We start from the raw sequence: 20,292 nt of genomic DNA on the forward strand, positions 1-20,292 counted from the left end.
CTTTTTGGTGCACAGTTCCATGACATTTTACACAGACATAGATTCTTAAAATACCATCACAATCAGGACACAGAACAGTTCCATTACCCCATGAAACTCCCTGCTGTTCTCTTGCAGTCAACTCTTTCTCCACCCTTAACCCTGAGCAGATCCATGGCAGCCAAGCTCCTGTTTTCTGTCAATATACCTGTGTCTTTTCAAGAATGTTACATAAATGGAATTATACAATATATAACCTTTGAGACTGGTTTCTTTCACTTAGCCTAATGCCTCTGAGATTCATCTGAGCTGTGTGTATCAATAGTTCATTCCTTTCTGTTGCTGAGTAGTATTCCATTGTATGGCTATATCATAGCTTATTAATTCATTCTCCCAGTCTTTTGGGTTGCTTCCAGTTTTGGTGATTATAAATAAAACTGCTGTAAGTATTTACATATGGTTTTGTGTGAATATAAGTATTCATTTCACTTGGGAAAATATCCAAGAGTGGGATTGTTAGGTCATATGGTAAGATTACATACAAAAAAACTACAAAACTTCTTCCAGAATGGCTGTACCATTTTGCATTCCCATTAGCAATGTATGAGAGTTTCAACTGCCACGCATCTACATTAGAAGTTGGTATTGTCAGTAGTATTTTTAGTCATTTAATAGGTATGTGGCATATAATACTCTAATATCACTATAAAGTAGGTAGTATTATTATCTCAGTTTTATGAGTGAAGAAATGAAGGCTCAGAGAGTGTAAGTACATCACCACAGACCTCACATTATGTAAGGGTCAGAAGAATCCCAGGATTTAACTCCAGAGTCCTAAAGACATTCCACACTGTGGTATAAGAGCAATCTATTTGACAAGACATGTATCTTCATATGTGACTTCTATTTGCAAGTCATAAGCTTTAATACACCTTGTTGATTTCTTTTAAAAGTTGGGGATACTTTGCATAACTGTCAGTTTGTGAATAAGCTGGAAGATGCCTTCAATCGGACATGTACTTTCTTTTGAAAAAAAAGAGAGGGCTTAGCAGAGACATTGAAGACACCAATTTAAATTTTCTCTTGCATTAAAAAAATTATTCAGGACAAGAAACCATGAAAAATTTTAAAAAAACACATACACACATAATGCTCCCTGTGACCTTTTATTTCCCTTCTGCTTTTCCCTCCCACTGGGCAACCATTGCTTTTGGCTGGTTAAGAAAAATTCCAGCTCTTAAGAACCATTTTTATAGATTTGAAAAGAGAACATTTTTTGCTTTTTTTTCTTTTCCCCGAGGTTTTCTTTTTTCTTATCCTTCTTGAGCTATGGTCTTAGGACAATTTCACAGCCTCCCTGCAGCTATGATCGGGTTCCTCAGTAGAGGTAAAGTCACAGAAGAATGAAAGGCTGACTGCTGGGTCCATTTACAAAGAAGAAAATTTTAAAACAATCTGGCATCTTTGCATTTGTTATAATATATGCATATCATAAGTCTAGAAATATCAAACATCTGCCAATAATTTGGTTAGGTCACTTTCCATGGGCTTTTCTTTGACCTTTTTAATTGGTTGATAAGCACTTGGTCTAACCACAGGCAGTTGATGATAAACTAGAAATAGAAGAATGTTCAAGATTCAGACCCTGGAAAGGAACCAATTACCTTTCCTAAAAGGGTAGATTTTCAACTTTGAGGACCAGAAATAATTATTTGATTTTTCTGTCATCCGGCTCATCTTTAGTGCAATCAATTCTCAGCTACCTGCTCGTGTGTGCTCTGGCCTGCCTCCCTTGGGTGCTTCCTTTCTTCCTACTCACCCAACTCTCCCTCCCACTTGGGAAAGTCCTTCTGTTGTGTACAGGGGATATTTTTAAAGCCATGTACCGGAACTTCAATGCTGCTGGGAAATTCCTCCAAACGGCTTTATTTGTAAGAGAAGTATGCTGCATGCTGGTTTTTTCAGTATTTCATTACAGACCACAGATGGAGGAGTGCCTCCTAGGGTAGGTCACATGGAGCCTCTGGATTCTGCATCTATGACCTTTCTCTGTGGGTCCCAGATACCTTATTTCCCTCCTCTCTTCCATCTCTTCCAGCCTGCAGCTTCTGCTTCTTTCAAGCACATTGCCTCAAAGGTCTCACTATCTTTGGAGAAAAATGAAACTGAATCCCTTCCTAATACCATACATACAGGTGAAGTCAGATGTGTTGAAATGTAAAAGATAAATTGAGAAATATAATAGGAGAAAATGTAGGAGAGTATCTTTGTTAACTTGGGTGGAAAAAATTCATTAAACAGAACATCAAAAGCACAACCGTACATTTCAAAAAAGATTAATATGATTACTTTAAAAGTAGGAATTTTGGTTCAATGAAAGGCAAAGATAGCAGGCAGATGAGAAAATTGAAAAAGAATTAATCATATCTAAAATTGACAAGAAACTCTTACACATTATTGAGGAAAATACATAATATCAAAAATTCTTAAGCATCAACAAGGAAAAGACAGAAACCCTAGAAGTACAGACAATGGGTAGGAACAGGCAATCTATAGAGGAGTGCTTTGAAAAGACCCAGCAGCATTGAAGAGATGCTCAAAATCATCTGCTAATAGACAAATGCAAATGCAAAATAATTATGATATATCACTTGACTGGAAAAAAATTGAAAGCAAGATCATTTCAAGAGCTGGCAAACATATGGGGATGGAAGACTCTCAGGTGTTCTGCTGTTGCTGACTGAGGAGTCATCTGGGGGAGTAATCTGGCAGTAATTAGTCAAACTAAGTATACATAATTGTATAACCCAGCAATTCTATCCCAGGTGTGTACACCAGATAAATTCTCACACAGATCCAGAGGGCGCCACGTACAAGGTTGTGAACTGCAATTTAATTTCCGGTGGCAAGGAGCAGGAGGCACCCTGGCTGTCCCTCACTGAGAAAGCAGGTGGATACAAAGTAATGGATGTGACCACCCTGCAGTTAGAGACCATGAATTAGATGTTTGTGTAGCAACACGGAGGGACCATACAACATAGTGGAGGTGGAAGAAGAAATAGAATTAGTTATAATCCAGTATCATTGCTGTAAATCTGAAATACACACACATGCACAAAATATCATCATATCCATTTTGCACATAAAAATATACACATTAAACACATTTATTTAGAATGATGCAGGAGGGGGCAATGAAAGACAGAAATGGGGGTTAAGGGGAATAAATAAGCACAATAGAGGAACCTCCATGGACCACTGATGACATTGTGTCATGAACCAAAGAGTGTTATTAACTCAAGCCTCTGTTCCTGAGAGCCAGAGTAAACAAAACAAGACAAATGTGCTCCGTTGAAACTTTCAAGCTTCCTCCAAAGGGGTCTGTCAAATTGGGGATATCCTACCTGCCCTCAGTTATCCCCTCTTAGGTCCTGAAAAATGCTAAACCTGGCCTAGACTGCTGAAAGGGTTGATGACGTTTCTGTGTTTCCTCTCTATCCCGTTGGGGTATTATCCATGATATTGTGATTTTCAATATGTTATATTAACCTCTATATGGTATACATCTCTTGCCACCTACTTATATTTAGGGTTCATGATTCTAAGTCCCACATATGTGGGTGTCCATGACAAAATTCCAATCTTAGATGATACTTTTTGCTGTTCTCTCTTTTTCTAATAGCAAATAATTTTCATGATAGTAAACAGCAAATCGAATAGCAAAACTTAAATGCCCATCACTAAGAGACTGGTTACATAATTATGATACATCCTTACAATAGACTATGCAGCCACAAAAACAAATGAAGAAGGTTTTAAGGCACCAATGTAGAATTAACTTCTAGACATAGAAGTAAGTGAAAAAAAGAGCGTGGAAAATCATGTGGATAATATGCTGCAATTTACAAACTTGTATATCTCAAACATCTCTGAAAGAATATATAAAAAACTAATATTGGTTGCGTTAAAGGAGGAGACCCAAGTGACTCTGGACAGAGATAGAAGGAGATTTTCTGTACGTTTATACCTTTTGAACTTTCGGATTATGTGACTGCATGAACTGTTTTAAATTAATATGTAAAAATCAATAAATTTGGGAAAGGGGTTAGGGAGATGTTGGTCAAAATAAACAAGAAAAGATAAAAGAGGAGGACCAAATTAAAAATATAAAATAAAATCTACCAATAAAATTTATAAATTTATAATAGTCAAGGATTAAAAGTTTTCAGAATATTATATCATATATATGTAGATACAGAATAAGCAAACAGATTAAAATGATTATAACTATGCCCGCTATTGGTAGGTATAAAGTGATGCTGAATTTTAACAACTTAATTTAAAATCTTTAATTTTAAAAATTAATTTAAAATTAAATAATTTAAAATTTTAAAAGGTTTACAGTAGGTTTAAAAGTGGTGCTGAATTTTAAAAATAACCATGTATGTCAGAACTTATACACCATGTAAAGAATAACCTGTTTAAGGTCACCTTAAGAGGTAATACACTTACTTAAATGTAGCTGCTACTGCTGAACCTATTCTGGATTTCTCTAATATAGGATTTTAAAATTTGGGGTCCATGGAGTCTGTGGATAAGATTCAGGGGCCTGTAAATCTGGGCAGGAAAAATTATATCTTTCTTTGTACTAACCTCCTTATGAAAGTTAAAGTTTCCTGGCCAGGCGCGGTAGCTCAAGCCTGTAATCCCAGCACTTTGGGAGGCCGAGGCGGGCGGATCACAAGGGCAGGAGATTAAGACCATCCTGGCTAACACGGTGAAACCCGTCTCTACTAAAAATACAAAAAATTAGCCGGGCGTGGTGGCGGGTGCCTGTAGTCCCAGCTACTCAGGAGGCTGAGGCAGGAGAATGGCATGAACCCGGGAGGTGGAGCTTGCAGTGAGCCCAGATTGTGCCACTGCACTCCAGCCTGGACGACAGAGCAAGACTCCGTCTCAAAAAAAAAAAAAAAAAAGGAAAAAAAGAAAGTTAAAGTTTCCTTTAATTATGAAAGCAATAGTAATACCTAAATTTTTGTTACCAGTGAAAATTCTGAGTCTAATTTAATTCTGTTATTTTCATAACACATTTTAGTTTTTGCAGATATCTGTAAATATCATTCCCAGGTTGATATTAGACATTTTTAGATCTTCTTATTTAATACGTTATTAAAGAAGAAAATATGTTACTATGTCACAATTTTTAACATTTTGATAACTGTATTCAATATAATTGGCTCTTAATAATTCTATATATTTTCTTTTATACTTATAAAAATGATGATTCTGAGACAGAGTCCAGGGGCCTTACCAGAGTGCATAAACTTCCCAAAGCACAGAAAGTTAGACCTCCACACCTCCACAAATAGATCTAATTTCAGGGCAAGAAAAGCAGTGATGATGCTTTATGACCATATGTTCTTTTTGACAAAAAAGCAGTCTTTAACAGTTTTGGCTAATTGCAAAAAGCCAATGCATTCTCAAAGGAAAAAGATATGCCAACACTGAAGATACTTTTGAGAAAATTCCATCGACAAAGAAGATGGTTTTTGTTTTCTACAGACCCAGTCTTTCTCTGTCATCCAGGTTGGGGTTCATTGGAGTGATCATGGCTTACTGCAGCCTCAAACTCCTGGGCTCAATTGATCCTCTGGCCTCAGCCTCCTGAGTAACTGAGGCTACATGTATGCACCACCGTGCCTGGCTAATTTTTTATTTTTTATTTATTATTTATTTATTTTTTTTTTTTTGTGGGGATGAGGTCTATGTTGACCAGGCTGGTTTCAAACTCCTGGGCTCAAGCGATCCTGCTGCCTTGGCCTCCCAAAGTGCTGGGAATTACAGGTGTGAGCCACAGTGCCTGGCTAAGATGGAGTTTTATATACAGAATTATCAGGCCTTCTTTTATATCTCATCCTCAATATACAAATAACTAATTCATTTAGCAAATATTTATTGAACGTCCATTATGTATGAGGCACTATTGTAAGTATTGGAATAAGTGCAGTGAACAGGTCAGATATGGTAACTGCCTGGATGGAGTTTATGTTATAATGGAAGCAAATAGACACAAGAAATCTGATCGCATCAGGTATTTATAAGTGTTATGGTGAAAATAATGCAGCGTAATCTAATCTAGGGAGTGAGAGGGTGACTAGGGTCACCCATGTGGTGGCTAGGTGCCTGGGTCTGGCGTTGCACTTCTTCCATTCAAATCCTGGCTCCATGCACCTCTGGCTCTATGGCCTTGTCCAGTTGTGCACTCTCTAAATCCCAGTTTTGTTACCTGTAAAATGGACATATTAACATTACCTACTTCAAAGAGGTGTTTTAAAGAAAATGGCTACTCCTAACATCTCCCCAAGAACCAAGCACAGAATTTTGGAAGTTTTAATACATTTTCTTAAAGAAGTCTCTTTCTCAGCATTGTAAGACAATTATCTAGATTCGAGTCTCAGAGTTGTTAAGTTATTTTATCTTAAGGCATCCAACGGCACAGATTGACGTTAAAGTGAAAGAAGAACTAGCTTCATCATTGCCATTGTTCTTTACCATAGCCCATGAGAACACAGGACCCGGCTGACTGAGAAAAGTGAACGAGGGGAATTATATCAGAAATGACAGAGAAGGATGGGCAGGATTTCTGGCAGGCACAGGTATTTCTAAGTAAGAAATGGTGTGGTTAGGAGAGAATACTCTCAAGAAGGGGAGAGATGGATTCTGCTGCAAAGGGAGGTTCCCTCATTCAGTGTTTATGGAGAGAATAAAGGCCCTGGCCCCTCCAGTGAGGATATGGAGTAAACGAGACAATCAAGTCCATCACTCCTGGAGCCTGCATTCTGGTGTGGAAGACAGACAGCAAATGATACATCAACATTAAGAAATTCATGAGTAAATAAAGATAATTTCAGGCAATAATAATTACTCTGAAGAACATAAACAGGGACCTATGATAGAAAAGGGGTGTAAAGGAGTTTGGAGGATTTAAGCTGAGTGAGCAATCTCATCTCTATTTTGATAAGGTCACTGTGGATTCTGTGTGGATAACACATTGGATGTGGATAAGAACAGGAGCAGAGAGACCTCCAATAGCAGGAGGCTGCTCTAGGGGTCCTTGCAAGGGATGCTGGCGGCTTGGACCCGAGTGGTGGGATGCAGATGGAAGAGGCAGGTGGACAGATGAGACAGCTGAAACAGGAAAAGCAGGCACAAAGGCAAACACAACACAATGTAACAGAACGGGAGTTTAGAGCGGAAGGAACACTCCGGAGTCATTCTGGTCCAATTCTGCAAATGAGGAAACCACATCCCAGGAGGCCGAGGCGGCTTGCCCCCCATCGCAGAAGCCGGGCAGGCCCTGAGCCTTCTGACCTCACATCCTCTGCCACACCACAGTGGAGAAACCAGAACTGGAGGAGCAGCCAGAATGCAGAGAAGAAAAAAGAGGTGAGGGAGCGAGGAAGAGGGAGAACAGAGAGAGAGGGAAAGAGGCAGAGAAGGGGCAGAGAAAACGAAAGAAAATGCAGGTGGAATGAGAGGGAAACCACAACAGGTGAAAACAGGGATGGCGGAAGGCAGGGGAGAGGAGTGAGACGGCCCTTGTTGCTGGGATTATTTAGGGCGGATAGTTTCCAGTTGAGATTCGGTTTCATAGCCCATTGCCTGGCTCCCTGCAGCTGTCAGTGCACCAGAGGCAGCAGTTGGAGCAGCTGCCTGCACCACCTGAGCCACAAGGACAACGGCAAGGGAAGTGCAGATGGGCAGGAAGTCCCTCTGGGTCGGAGCCAGGGTAGCCAAGATCACATTGTTCTTGCCCACCGCGTGGGATGCTCAGGCTTCCCAAGGCAGCCCAGAGACCAGACCCGTCCTTTATCCTTAGCATGGCCACCATCATCACCATCATCGCCATGCTCCCACTTCTTAGGATCATGTGCCGGGGGCTTTGCATGCATTTCTCTCTTTCATCCTCACAGAAGCACTTGAGGGGGGTATAGCTTTCCCCAGTTTACAGATAAAGACACGATGGCTTCATTCATTAACTCACTAACCTCATTTCAGAGCCAGGAAATGGCAGAAAGGCCCTGCTGTCGTGTTTTTTGTTTGTTTGTTTGTTTGTTTTTTGTCTTGTTTTCTCCTCTTGAAGAGGACACACGGAGCCCTGGGTTGACGTTATAGGAGGTGTTGGTGCCGTGCACTGAAGGGATCTGCTGTTTTCTCCTTCCTGCAACTGGAGGTCACTCAGCCTGGACTGATGAGGCCGGGGAAGCCTGTGCTCTGTCTGGTCCACACAGCCCCCTCAGCCACCCCAGGGAATGCTCAGATCCAGTTGCACAGGTAGCCCACAGAATACAAACAGAACTTTCTTTTGGAATTTTTATGCTGTTTTATTGTTTCATACAGACAACTACTGACCTTCCCTTTTTTCCTTCAAGGCCCCTTTCAAATGTCACCTCTTCTATGAAGGTTTTATTTCTTTCCAGGCAAAATAAACCACTCCCTTTTTGGTGCCCTCATAGTTTTACATTTTGGCCTAAAGCACTTGTTTGCCTCCTCCATCAGAGCATGGGATTCTTGAGGGAAGGAACTGTGTTTTAATCATTTCTGTATCCTTGGCATCTAGCACAGTGCTTGGCACAGTAAAAGCTGTCAATAAATGTTAGCTGAACTGAAAAGTAAAAAATGGAAAGGGCATTTGTTGGGGCCAGCGTAAGTCAACTGTTTCCATCCTTGTTTCCTTAACTCAGAAACTCAAATGAAGAAAGACATTGTCAGTCTCATGAGCAGTCCGTATTTTTTTCTATTGGTGAGAGATAAAGTAAATGGCATGTGGATTTCCTTTGGAAGAATAACAAATAAAATTCTTTTGTAAGGATGTGAGTTATAAAATTAACTTTTTTTATCTCCAAATTGTCATTTTGCAAGGAAAAAATATAAGTAATAAATATGAATATACCTTTTTTATTTCAGACTTTTGCTCCATAGGCAATAGAAATGAGATGGCCAATTACAGTATTGAAGCATAAGTACAGATATAACTCAGTGCAGAGGCAAATATGGCACATGATATTTTCATATTTTTATGTGTTACTATGAGTAACACTATTGCAAATTCATTTTATTTATGATTTGGTCTTTGTAGCTCCAATTTCATTATTAACTGAAATTTCATAGCACCATTCTTACTGACATGCATTGAAGATAAAAATGTTCTATATTTTCCTCATCTATCCTTGTCTTTTTCTTTATTAAAAATGTAGCCATTGGCAAAATAAAAGAACTAGCAATAAGCATACTGAAATCACAACTGAGACACATGACAATAATCTATAACCATGACACCTGTCCAGGCTGCATCCAGCCAAATATGGATCCAAAAAAAGGAATACTCATATTTGTTACTTATATTTTTTCCTTGCAAAATAACAATTTGGAGATAACAAAAAGTTAATTTTATAACTCATATCCTTATAAAATACTTTTATTTGTTATTATTTATCTCTCAATAGAAAAAAATATGGACTGCTCATGAAATTGACAATGTCTTTCTTTATTTGAGTTTTTGAGTTAAGGAATAAGGATGGAAACAGTTGACTTACACCGGCCCCAACAAATGCCCTTTCCATTTTTTGTGTTTCAGTTCATAGTAGGAGCTCAGTCAGGACTTAGCTGTCAGAGAGAGGACAGTCTGAGGCCTATGTGCACTTCCCAGCACAACATCTCACATCCTCCTCATTTTTTATCACTCAAGATATTGAAAAACTAATATGCAAGGATGCTGTCATTATAGGGGTAATCTTCAATCGTCTCTAATTATATTTAAAATTATGTCATAAACTTCAGAAATTAACCAGTATTAGTGTATACCTTATTATTAGCATAATCCAAGCTGGCCTCACCTACAAATAGAGTCATAATTATAAAAATTATATCTTTTAGTCTCCTACTTTCTCAAAATGGAATTTGTCCCCACTAAAAGTTATCCTTCAAAGTAGTGCTTCATCTGTGCCCACAAATACCTGTGGCTATTGCACAAATATTGTGTGGCTTCTACCAGGTTTTCTTCCTGACCTAGCTCTCATTTGTTGATATTTGTTATCCCGTCAAACCTTTCTGTTGCTCAGCTTTGCAGCATGGATGGTGCAAAAATGCAAATGTTGCTCTGTCTGATACTGTTCCCAAAGCTGGCAAATTGTAGGATGTCACCATGGGGCAAGCTCCATGAATGAAGGGATTAGGGGTGAGGAGAAGAGAGAACTGACCTTTCTAACAAAGTTCAGAGACCTAAGTTACTGAACTTTTCCCTAATTCTGTATTAGTTTCCTATTGTTGCTATACTGAATTACCACAAATTTAGTAGTTTAAATCTGCACAATTCATTATCTTACAGTTAAGAGGACAGAAATCCAATCAGGGCCTTATTTGGCTATAGTCAAGGTGTCAGTGGGGCTGTGGTTTTAGCTGAAGGCTCTTAGGGAGAATCCTTTTCCTTTCCTTTTCCAACTTACAGATTTACCTGCATTCCATTGCTCATGGTCCCATCTTCCGTCTTTAAAGCTAACAATGTTGCAGCTCTCTAACCTTTTTTCAAAGTAATGTATCCCTTTAACTTTCCTGTTTTGCTTCCCTCTTCTACTTTTTACTTTTTCTTTTTTCCTTGTATTTTTTTCTTTTTTTTTGAGATGCAGTCTCGCTCTGTCGCCCAGGCTGGATTTGGAGTGCAGTAGCGCAATCTTGGCTCACTGCAACCTCCACCTTTCGGGTTCAAGTGATTCTCCTGCTTCAGCCTCCTAAGTAGCTGGGATTACAGGTGAGCGCCACCATGCCTGGCTAATTTTTGTATTTTTAGTAGAGACAGGGTTTCGCCATGTTGGCCAGGCTGGTCTTGAACTCCTGATCTCAGGTGATCCTCCCACCTCGACCTCCCAAAGTGCTGGGATTACAGGCATGAGCCGCTGTGCCCAGCCCTCTTTTCCACTTTTAAGGGCCCTTTTATTACATTAAGCTTTCTCAGATAACCCAAAACAATCTCCCTATTTTAAGGTCACCTGATTAGCAATCTAAATTCCATCTGCAAACTTAATTATCCTTTGCCATAGTTCTGAGGATTATGACATGAGCATCTTGGGGGAGAATATTATTCTGCTACCAAGAATATATTTTTAAAATATTCTCATTTCCATAGGTTATTGTGGAGCAGGTGGTGTTTGGTTACATGAGTTAGTTCTTTAGTGGTGATTTCTGAGATTTTGGTGCACTCATCACATGAGCTGTATACATTGCATCCTATTTGTAGTCTTTTATCCCTCACTCCCTTCCCACCCTTTCCCCCTGAGTCCCCAAAGTCCACTGTGTCATTATTATGCCTTTGCATCCTCACAGCTTAGCTCTCACTTATGAGTGAGAATATATGATATTTGGTTTTCCATTCCTGAGTTACTTCACTTAGAGTAATACTCTCCATTCTCATCCAGGTCACTGTGGGTGCCATTAATTAATTCCTTTTTATGGCTGAGTAGTATTCCATTGTATATATATACCACAGTTTCTTTATCCACTCATTGATTAATGGGCATTTGTATTGGTTCCATGATTTTGCACGTGCAAATTATGCTGCTATAAACATGTGTGTGCAAGTATCTTTTTTGCATAATGACTTCTTTTCCTCTGGGTTGATACCCAGTAGTGGGATTGCTGGATCAAATGGTAGCTCTACTTTTAGTTCTTTAAAGAATCTTCACACTGTTTTCCATAACGGTTGTACAAGTTTACATTCCCACCAGCAGTGTAAAAGTGTTCCCCGTTCACTGCATCCATGCCAGCATCTACTGTGTTTTGATTTTTTGATTATAGCCATTCTTGCAGAGTAAGATGGTATTGCACTGTGGTTTTGATTTGCATTTCCTTGATCATTAGTGATGCTCAGTGTTTTTTCGTATGTTTGTTGGCCATTTGTATATCTTCTTCTGAGAATTGTCCATTCATGTCCTTAGCCCACTTTTTGATGGGATTTTTTTTCTTCCTTGCTGATTTGTTTGAGTTTGTTGTAGATTCTGGATATTAGTCCTTAGTCCTTTGTCACATGTATAGATTGTGAAGATTTTTTTCCCACTCTGTCAGTCATCTGTTTACTCTGCTGTTTCTTTTGCTGCGTAAAATCTCTTTAGTTTAATTAAGTCCCAGCTATTTATCTTTGTTTTTATTGCATTTGCTTTTGGGTTCTTGGCCATGAAATCCTTGCCTAAGCCAATGTCTAGAAGGGTTTTCCCAATGTTGTCTTCTAGAATTTTTATAGTTTCAGGTCTTAGATTTGAGTCCTTAATCCATCTTGAGTTGATTTTTGTATATGGTGAGAGATGGGGATCCAGTTTCATTCTCCTACACGTGGCTAGCCAATTATCCCACCACCATTTGTTGACAAGGGTGTCCTTTCCCCACTTTATGTTTTTGTTTGCTCTGTCAAATATCAGTTGGCTGTAAGTATTTGGGTTTATTTCTGGTTCTCTATTCTGTTCCATTGGTCTATGTGCCTATTTTTATACCAGTACCATGCTGTTTTGGTGACTATGTCTCATAGTATAGTTTGAAATCAGGTAATGTGATGCCTCCAGATTTGTTCTTTTTGCTTATCTTGGTTTGGCTATGTGGGCTCTTTTTTGGCTCCATATGAATTTTAGAATTGTTTTTTCCTAATTGTGTGAAGAATGATGGTGGTATTTTGATGGGGATGGTGTTGAATTTGTAGATTGCTTTTGGCAGTATGGTCATTTTCACAATATTGATTTGCAGTAGCATCCAAAGATATCAAATACCTAGAAATAAATTAATAAATGCAATGCAAAAATTCTAAGCTGAAAACTACAAAACTGCTGAGGGAAATTAAAGGAGACCTTTGAAAATGTGGAAAAGTATATTATATTCATGGATTAGAAGGCTCAATATTAAGACAGCAATATCCCCAAACTGATCAATAGATTCAATGCAATTCCAATACAAATACCAGCTGGATTTTTATCAGAAATTGACAAGTTAATTCTCTAATGTGCAAAGAAGCATTCAAGATAGGACATATTAGTCATTTGTGGCAAATATTCATGCAATTCTGTTCAAAAAATTATTGAACTTCTATATTATTCCAATAGGCATAGTAAAAGAGGAAACAGAAGCATAACAAAGTGGTAAGACAGCCCTGGGTTTAAATCTTAACTCTTTGCCCATGACCGTTACACATCCACCAGAACTTATGGAATTCTTTAGGGGAAGGGTAGGGTAGGGATGAAGGATAGGTAAAATTTGAAAGGACATCAAAGCTTAGATCTAATTCACCCACCTCCACCCCTACTCAAAGTACTGGATAAAGAAACACTGTTCTAAATAATTTTTTAAAGTGATACTATACTATTAAGTTGGAAGGGACCTTAAATAGTATTATATTTACCCAAGGCCTAAATAGAGTGAAGTGCTTTGCTCAAAGTTACACAAGTATCAAAGTGACTATTATTTATCACAGTCAGACCAGAGCCCAAGCCCAATAGCCCAAATGTGGATACAAATTCCAGATCTTCCACCAGCCAGCTATGCAGCCTATAGTTAAACCTCTGAAATTTGGAACTCTTCCTTGAAAACATGGGGAGAAATAACATCTTTTTAAAGGATACTTTATGGAGTAATAAGATAATTTTTAAAGTGTTTAGCCAGTTGCTTGACACATAGCGACTACTTGCTATTTTTTTTTTCTCTTCCTTTTTTTCTTCCCCGGCTCCTACCCCTAGCTGGTCTCTCCTTAAATATGTACTCCACCACGTGCAATGGTTAGACCTTCTGTTGCAAGTACAGAATTCTATTCAGGTTAACATCAGCAAAAGAGGGGAGGTCTGTTACAAGGATAGAGGAGTATTGTGAGGACCTCAAAGTCAACAACTCAGCCAGGCTTTAGGAAATCACCTGAACTAGAAAACATAAAAACAAAAGACCATTCTTTTCTATTTCTTTTCTCTGATTGTCTCTCTATATCCATCCTCCAACTCCCACCTCTCTGTCTCTGTATCTATCTCAATCTCTCTTTTCTATGCTTCTCCATGAATGTGGTAACAGAAGATAGGAATTACACAATTCTTGGCAGATTTCTTCCACTTACCAGCCAAGACTCACAATATTTTAGTCCCAATACCAAATTCCTGGGAAAGAGAATTTGGTTTGCCACTGGAAGGGAGGAGCATGGAGTCACATAATATACATTAGTTGCCAACACTTAAGCTGAAAAGAGCAGTTATGGGGTTATTGTAAGATGGGCAGAGAACCCTAGAAGTCTACTACAATATCCTGGCAACTTCTTTGTAGATATCTGAGAGGAATCCTTATCCATATGTGAAAGGCTTTCAGCCCAATACAGTTTAAAAAGGGTCACACCAAGATGGTGAAACCCTGTCTCTTCTAAAAATACAAAAATTAGCCAGGCACGGTGGCAGGAGCCTGTAATCCCAGCTACTCGGGAGGCTGAGGCAGGAGAATCGCTTGAGCTCGGGGGGCGGAGGTTGCAATGAGCCAAGATCGTGCCACTGCACTCCAGCCTGGGCGAGAGAGTGAGACTCTGTCTCAAAAAAAAAAAAAAAGGTGGGGGGCGGTGGGGAGCACAATGGCAATACCCCATGTCTCAGTGTATACATTGAACATTTAGATTTTATCCAGTTCCAAAGCTCCCTGTTGATTTTTTAAATGCCCAGAGTGATGGCAACAGAATAAATTTTTCTCTAGTCTCCTTTCTTGGCTTAGTCATGACAAGGGTGACATCAGATATTCTTGCCCTTACAACCTGGGCTTATGGAAAAACTGTTCTTAAGAGAATAATCTCATTTCACATAGGCTTGGCTCTAAAATAAGGGGCCCCTTTCATGGTTGCTCTGGAAATCTGCCATGAGATATACTATATCAGGAAATATTGGCTTAATGTTTTTCTGCTATTCAACAGTTACTCTCAGAGTTCAGTTATTAGAAACTCTCCTGCTCAGCAGTTTGGTTTTCTGCATGTATACATGATTTTATTTCTAATGAATGAATTCCATATGAGCTAATTATAGAAAATAAGATTTTTTTTGCAGGAATTAGCATGGTTCTTTATTAGCAAAACTAATTGCATTTCATTAATTTTCTTCTTAATTAAAACCACTGGTTTTCGTGGGAAATTCAATGAATAACATGCTTTTCTAATGAATGTAAGCTTATGCTATGCAAATACCAAAGCCATGCATTACTACAGGTGCTGCCCCGGCTCATCATAAGTAAAAAAAAAACAAAAAAAAACAGAACAAAACAAAACTAAAAAGCTAACACAAGTCCTCTTTACTCTGTTTGGAGTTTTATTAATCTAAATAGAAAATACTGCTGAGAAGTTGTAAGCTCAAGTCTCAGCTAAGCCATTCTTTTCTATAGGTTCTCTGCATGTTTGGAAGTGGGAATTGGTTGAAGTTGAAGATGATGTGTATCTGAGGCACAGCTCTTCCCTGACTTATAGGCTTTGACACTGCTGTTGAGGTTTGACTCGAAGCCCAGAGTTTTGGTGTGGATGAGCAGGGACAAATTGCTGAGCGTGAAGAAGAGTAAAATTAAGCAAGTGGAACATATGCCCTTTGCCTCTGCTCTGCACAGTGAAATGAGAAGTCAACCTTTGAACATGTGTGTGTATCTCTCATTTTCCCAAACAGGATCAACCCACCATGATTTATGAATTCACCACTTTCTTAGAGGCTTCCTTTCTTTTTTATTAGATCCTCCTTTGAGAGCATCTAGGGTCCTATCAAAGAGGGAAGTGACTTCAAGCAAATCCACACTCAGACGTGAATTAACAATGGCTACCAAGCACAGAGCCCTTTTCCCTGGCACACTCCTGGGAAACAAGCAGTTACAACACTTGTGGAGAGTAATGTGATAGTATGCATTCATTTTTTTTTAAGTAGAAACATTTATATTTAGAAATTTAACCTTTAGTAATGTGTCCCACAGGAATGCTTGCCTGAGTGTACCAGGATTTTTATTGTATCAGTGTTTCTCAAAGGAAAAACAACAACAACAACAACCTTAAAAACAAACCTAAGTGTCTATCTCTAGGGAAATAGTTAAATAAATTATAGTACATTCATTCATACTGTGGGACACTCTGTGGACAATAAAAGGAACGGAGTATACCTATATGTTAGAACATGGGGAAAATGTACATACTACCTGGTTAAATGGAAACAGCATTTTTCATTTATGATTCAATTTTCATAAAATAAATATTGCACACAATGAAAGATGCAGTTGGGAGTCTGAGGCGGGTGGATCACAAGGTCAGGAGATAGAGACCATCCTGGCTAACATGGTGAAACCCCTTCTCTACTAAAAATACAAAAAATTAGCCGGGCGTGGTGGTGGGCGCTTGTAGTCCCAGCTACTTGGGAGACTGAGGCAGGAGAATGGCCAGAACTGGGGAGGCGGAGCTTGAAGCAGTGAGCCGAGATCGCGCCACTGCACTCCAGCCTGGGCGACAGAGCGAGACTCCATCTCAAAAAAAAAAGAGATGCAGATGAATACACAACAAACTGTTAACAGCAGAATGTGGGTATGGAATGGTGAGTAGGACTTACACATTGATACTGTTTGAACTTCCTACCATTAGAAGACATCATTTTAAATGGCGTGAACCCGGGAGGTGGAGCTTGCAGTGAGCCGAGATCGCGCCACTGCACTCCAGCCTGGGCGACAAAGCAAGACTCCGTCTCAAAAAAAAAAAAAAAAAAAAAAAAAAAAAAGAAGACATCATTTTAAATTAAAAAATTAAAAATAGGTATGGTTGGGTACAGAATTTCAGTTTGCAGCGATGAAAAACTTCTGGAGATGGATGAAGGTGATGGTTGCGTAAGAATGTCACTGAACTGTATACTTAAACATAATTAAAATGGGAAATTTTATGTTATACATAGTTTACCACAATAAAAAAAAATGGTGACCTTCACAAGGGCATTTCCATTATATAAGAAGTGAGCAGTGTGTAGCTTAAAGACAAGTTTGGTAAGGGGGCCTGGGCCCGATTGGAAGTCCTTTGAATGCAATACCAATGAATTCGATGTAATAGACCCTCTAGAGTTACAGATGATGTCTTAACAGCATTTAGGATAAAACAAAGGACACCTTTGGCTGTGAGCAGCAGAGGAGGCCTCCATTTGGTGAAATAGATATTGAAGGGAGGTTATTTGTGGTCTCTAATATCATGCCACCATTGTCCCAGTCCCCATCAGTCATAACTTTTTCTTTTGCCCTCATAAAGCTAAGCCTGCCAAGAATAATATGTTTATGTCTTTATATACAGCTGCCTAAACCCATTTATCAACTATTTAAGAGTCTGTATTACATTTCATTTTTTGGCCATTTAATTGTATGGAATTACAACTTTCAAGCTTATACATACCCTATTTGACATAAGAAGTAGTTACTGGTATCTATGAAATAAAAAGAAATAAGAGTCCAAAGCCAACTTAACACTTCCACTACCAAGGTGTATCTTTAAGTAAGGCAATCAATAAGCATTTAGCAAGCTCCTACCATATAAGCCAGGTAGGACACAAAGAAACATAGTAAAGTGCCTAACCTTAAAGGGCTTACCACCTATAAAGGAAATAACCAGTATACAAGGGATTGAATTGAATTGAATTGAATTGAATTGAATTGAATTGAATTGAATTGAATTGAATTGAATTGAACTGGATTGGATTGGATTGGGTTGGATTCTTTGCGATTTCATACAGGGAGCATTTAACACCCACTAAGATATCCCACTGTGCAAGGTAGTATGGGTTTGAAGGAGATAATAAAAATACTAATAAAATATGTTCCTCTCCCACAAGACTCCCAATTTAGGGGACAGCAGGAAGGAACTAACTAAAATGCAAGTCAAAATGTAATCGTGATATAATAAATTATAAACATAAATTTGCAAGGAGGACTAGCTTCATTCCCTTCGTGTAATGAATGAGCATTTGTAAAGGGGTTGAACATAGGAGCAGACTGAGAGAAGGGAGGGCCATTCAGGTTGAGAGAACAGCATGAGCAAAGGCCTGGAGGAGGGAATGTGCCTGACTGTTCAGAGAACAGAGAGAGGTTCTTGTCATTTAGAGCGTAGCGTACAGGATGGGGCACAAGACTCTGCGTGAGATAAATTAGGGGAGGGAGAGCAGGGCCAGAGCCTTGGGGCACTTGCGAGGAATCACAGATGCATAGAGTCCAAGGGCTGCCGGAATGTTCAAGAGTGGAGATTTTGTGCACAGGAAGCCATCCCCTCTCACCCAGGTTACTGTACCAGCTTTCCATCGTTCCCTCCATTCTGTTTCCACTCAGGCCCTCTCTAATCTATTCCCCACACTGCAACCACAGTGGTCCTTTGGAAACTGCAAATCAGATCAGGTCAGTCTTCTGGTTTCCTTTTCTTTTAGAATAAGTTTGGAATGTTAATATGACCTCTGGTGTTGTGCAGAGCAGGTCTTACACACACCCCCCCCAACACCTGCCTGACCTTGTACCAGGACACCCCATTTCTCCCATAATGTTCCAGTCTACCTGACCTGCTCCTCCCTGATCCTAGGCTGCTATGGGGTATCTCTTGTGCTAACTGTAATGCTGGAAAATAGTAGGTGGTCAATACACAGCTGTGGAATGCAGTACGAAAGGTAGGCATGCATGAAGGAATGAATGGAATGCCGCTATAAGATTCTTTTCAAGTACCATTGGGCCTTATCATGAAGTGCCTGCAAGAGCAGGAAACTCCCTATTCTGCTTGGAGAGCCAAAGACAAATGGGCACAGGTGGAGGAAGATTCTGAGGTAAAGACAAAGGAAGCTGAGGATGTTCACATGTTTTCTTACATTTACTACAATGTGCATTTAGTATATTTGGGATTGAGGGGAGTAGAAAAGGCCTCACATGGGGACCATGGAGAATAAAACAGGAAGCAAAGAAAGTTCTCCTGAAAGGTCTGCAGAGGAGCTTTGAGGTTTGGTCAGAGAGGATGAGTGGGAAGAAGGTCAGGGAAGTGCTGGGGAAGAGAGGGCAGAGTGCTAGGTAGACTCAGGATTGGTCAGGATGGGCATCATGGAAGGTCAGGGGATTTTAGAGCAGGAACAAGGGTATGGCTGAATTGACCTGCCATGGAGTCCTGAGCAGACAAGAGAACACAGAAAGAGGGATTATACACTGAGGGTGGAGGAAAGGCTGGCTGGAATCCAAAGGAATGTGAGAGACATGTGTCCATGAGATTGCAATCACAGAGGCGATTCAGAAAGGTCAAGGTCACAGAAGAGAAGACCTGCTCGAGGCAGGGTTGCCCGGTGGCTGCAATAGAGAAGGAGATCACGGGAATCAAGAGCAGGAAATCATTGGTCCAAGAGCTGAGGTCACTAGGGATAATAGCTAACCACTGGACCCTTTTAATGGCATGTATAATTATAATCCCACATGTATTGGTTTACTTGCTATTGTCTATTTTTCACCATACCAAACTAAATTATAAGCCCCTCAAGGGCAAGGATGAAGTATGTTTCTGTGTGATATCCAGTGTCTGTCATAGTAAGAAATATTATTAAATATTTGGAGAGCAAATGAATGAATGATTGAATGTTTAACTACAGCACACCACTTCTCAGGAAAATGACTTTGTTTATAGCAATTGTGTAGTACCAGTGGAAAAACACTTGAGACTGGGGAGTAGTGAAAACATAGTTTTACCAAGCCGTGAAGCTCTGGATTACATACAGTTGTTTGTATGATACCTAAGTTGTTCTCTCCATTCTGAAAGTGTACGTACTTCAAGGGCAAGAGCCAAATCCTATATAATCCTTATGTAATACTTCCTTTCTATCCACAGAGCAGCCAGCAGAACTCTAGAAAAATAACAAGCAGATGTATACAGCCTGGAGGAGGAGGTTTTATAGTGAAACAGACTTTTATAGAGTTAGAGAAAACTGCCCCATCACTGATCTTCAGTAACTTGTTTCCTCATCTGTAAACTAGGAATAAAAAACAGGATGCAGCACATAGGGTTGATGTAAAGCTTAAGTGAGATAACGCGTATACCCATCTGTCAGTGCCAGGTACACAGCGCTCCATGTAAGACAGCTAAAGATAAAAATACTATTTTATCTGTTTTTTGGACTGTGCAAGCTGCCGTTGGATTTAGGGTTTGTCATTGTTTGTAGCAACGACATTCTCATGCTCTTCTCAGTACCCTGGCCAAAAGGTTTGCTTCAGCAGCAGTGATTCCAGACCCCAGCTCTGCTCCTCTCCGGAAGT

The 20,292-nt window shown here is 39.5% G+C and overlaps 1 protein-coding gene across 1 annotated transcript; it reads left to right on the top strand.

Annotated features, from left to right (window-relative positions):
- Positions 1-578: 578 nt before the first annotated feature.
- Positions 579-15,836, top strand: HMHB1 (histocompatibility minor HB-1). The gene is made up of 3 exons (XM_063705976.1): positions 579-654; positions 7,375-7,425; positions 15,406-15,836. Exons 1-3 carry the CDS (start codon positions 579-581, stop codon positions 15,492-15,494), a joined length of 216 nt encoding a protein of 71 aa, XP_063562046.1. The 3' UTR covers positions 15,495-15,836.
- Positions 15,837-20,292: the final 4,456 nt, after the last annotated feature.

Source organism: Gorilla gorilla, chromosome 4, assembly GCF_029281585.2.
Source record: "Gorilla gorilla gorilla isolate KB3781 chromosome 4, NHGRI_mGorGor1-v2.1_pri, whole genome shotgun sequence".
Classification (NCBI taxonomy): Eukaryota; Metazoa; Chordata; class Mammalia; order Primates; family Hominidae; genus Gorilla; species Gorilla gorilla.

Bases quoted from the DNA above. Each gene is read 5' to 3' on its own strand.
- HMHB1 (XM_063705976.1), top strand. From the start codon at position 579: ATGTATGAGAGTTTCAACTGCCACGCATCTACATTAGAAGTTGGTATT. The intron at 655-7,374 runs GTATGTGGCATA...GCCACACCACAG, and splicing joins TATTTTTAGTCATTTAATAG to TGGAGAAACCAGAACTGGAG. The intron at 7,426-15,405 runs GTGAGGGAGCGA...TCTTTTCTATAG, and splicing joins ATGCAGAGAAGAAAAAAGAG to GTTCTCTGCATGTTTGGAAG.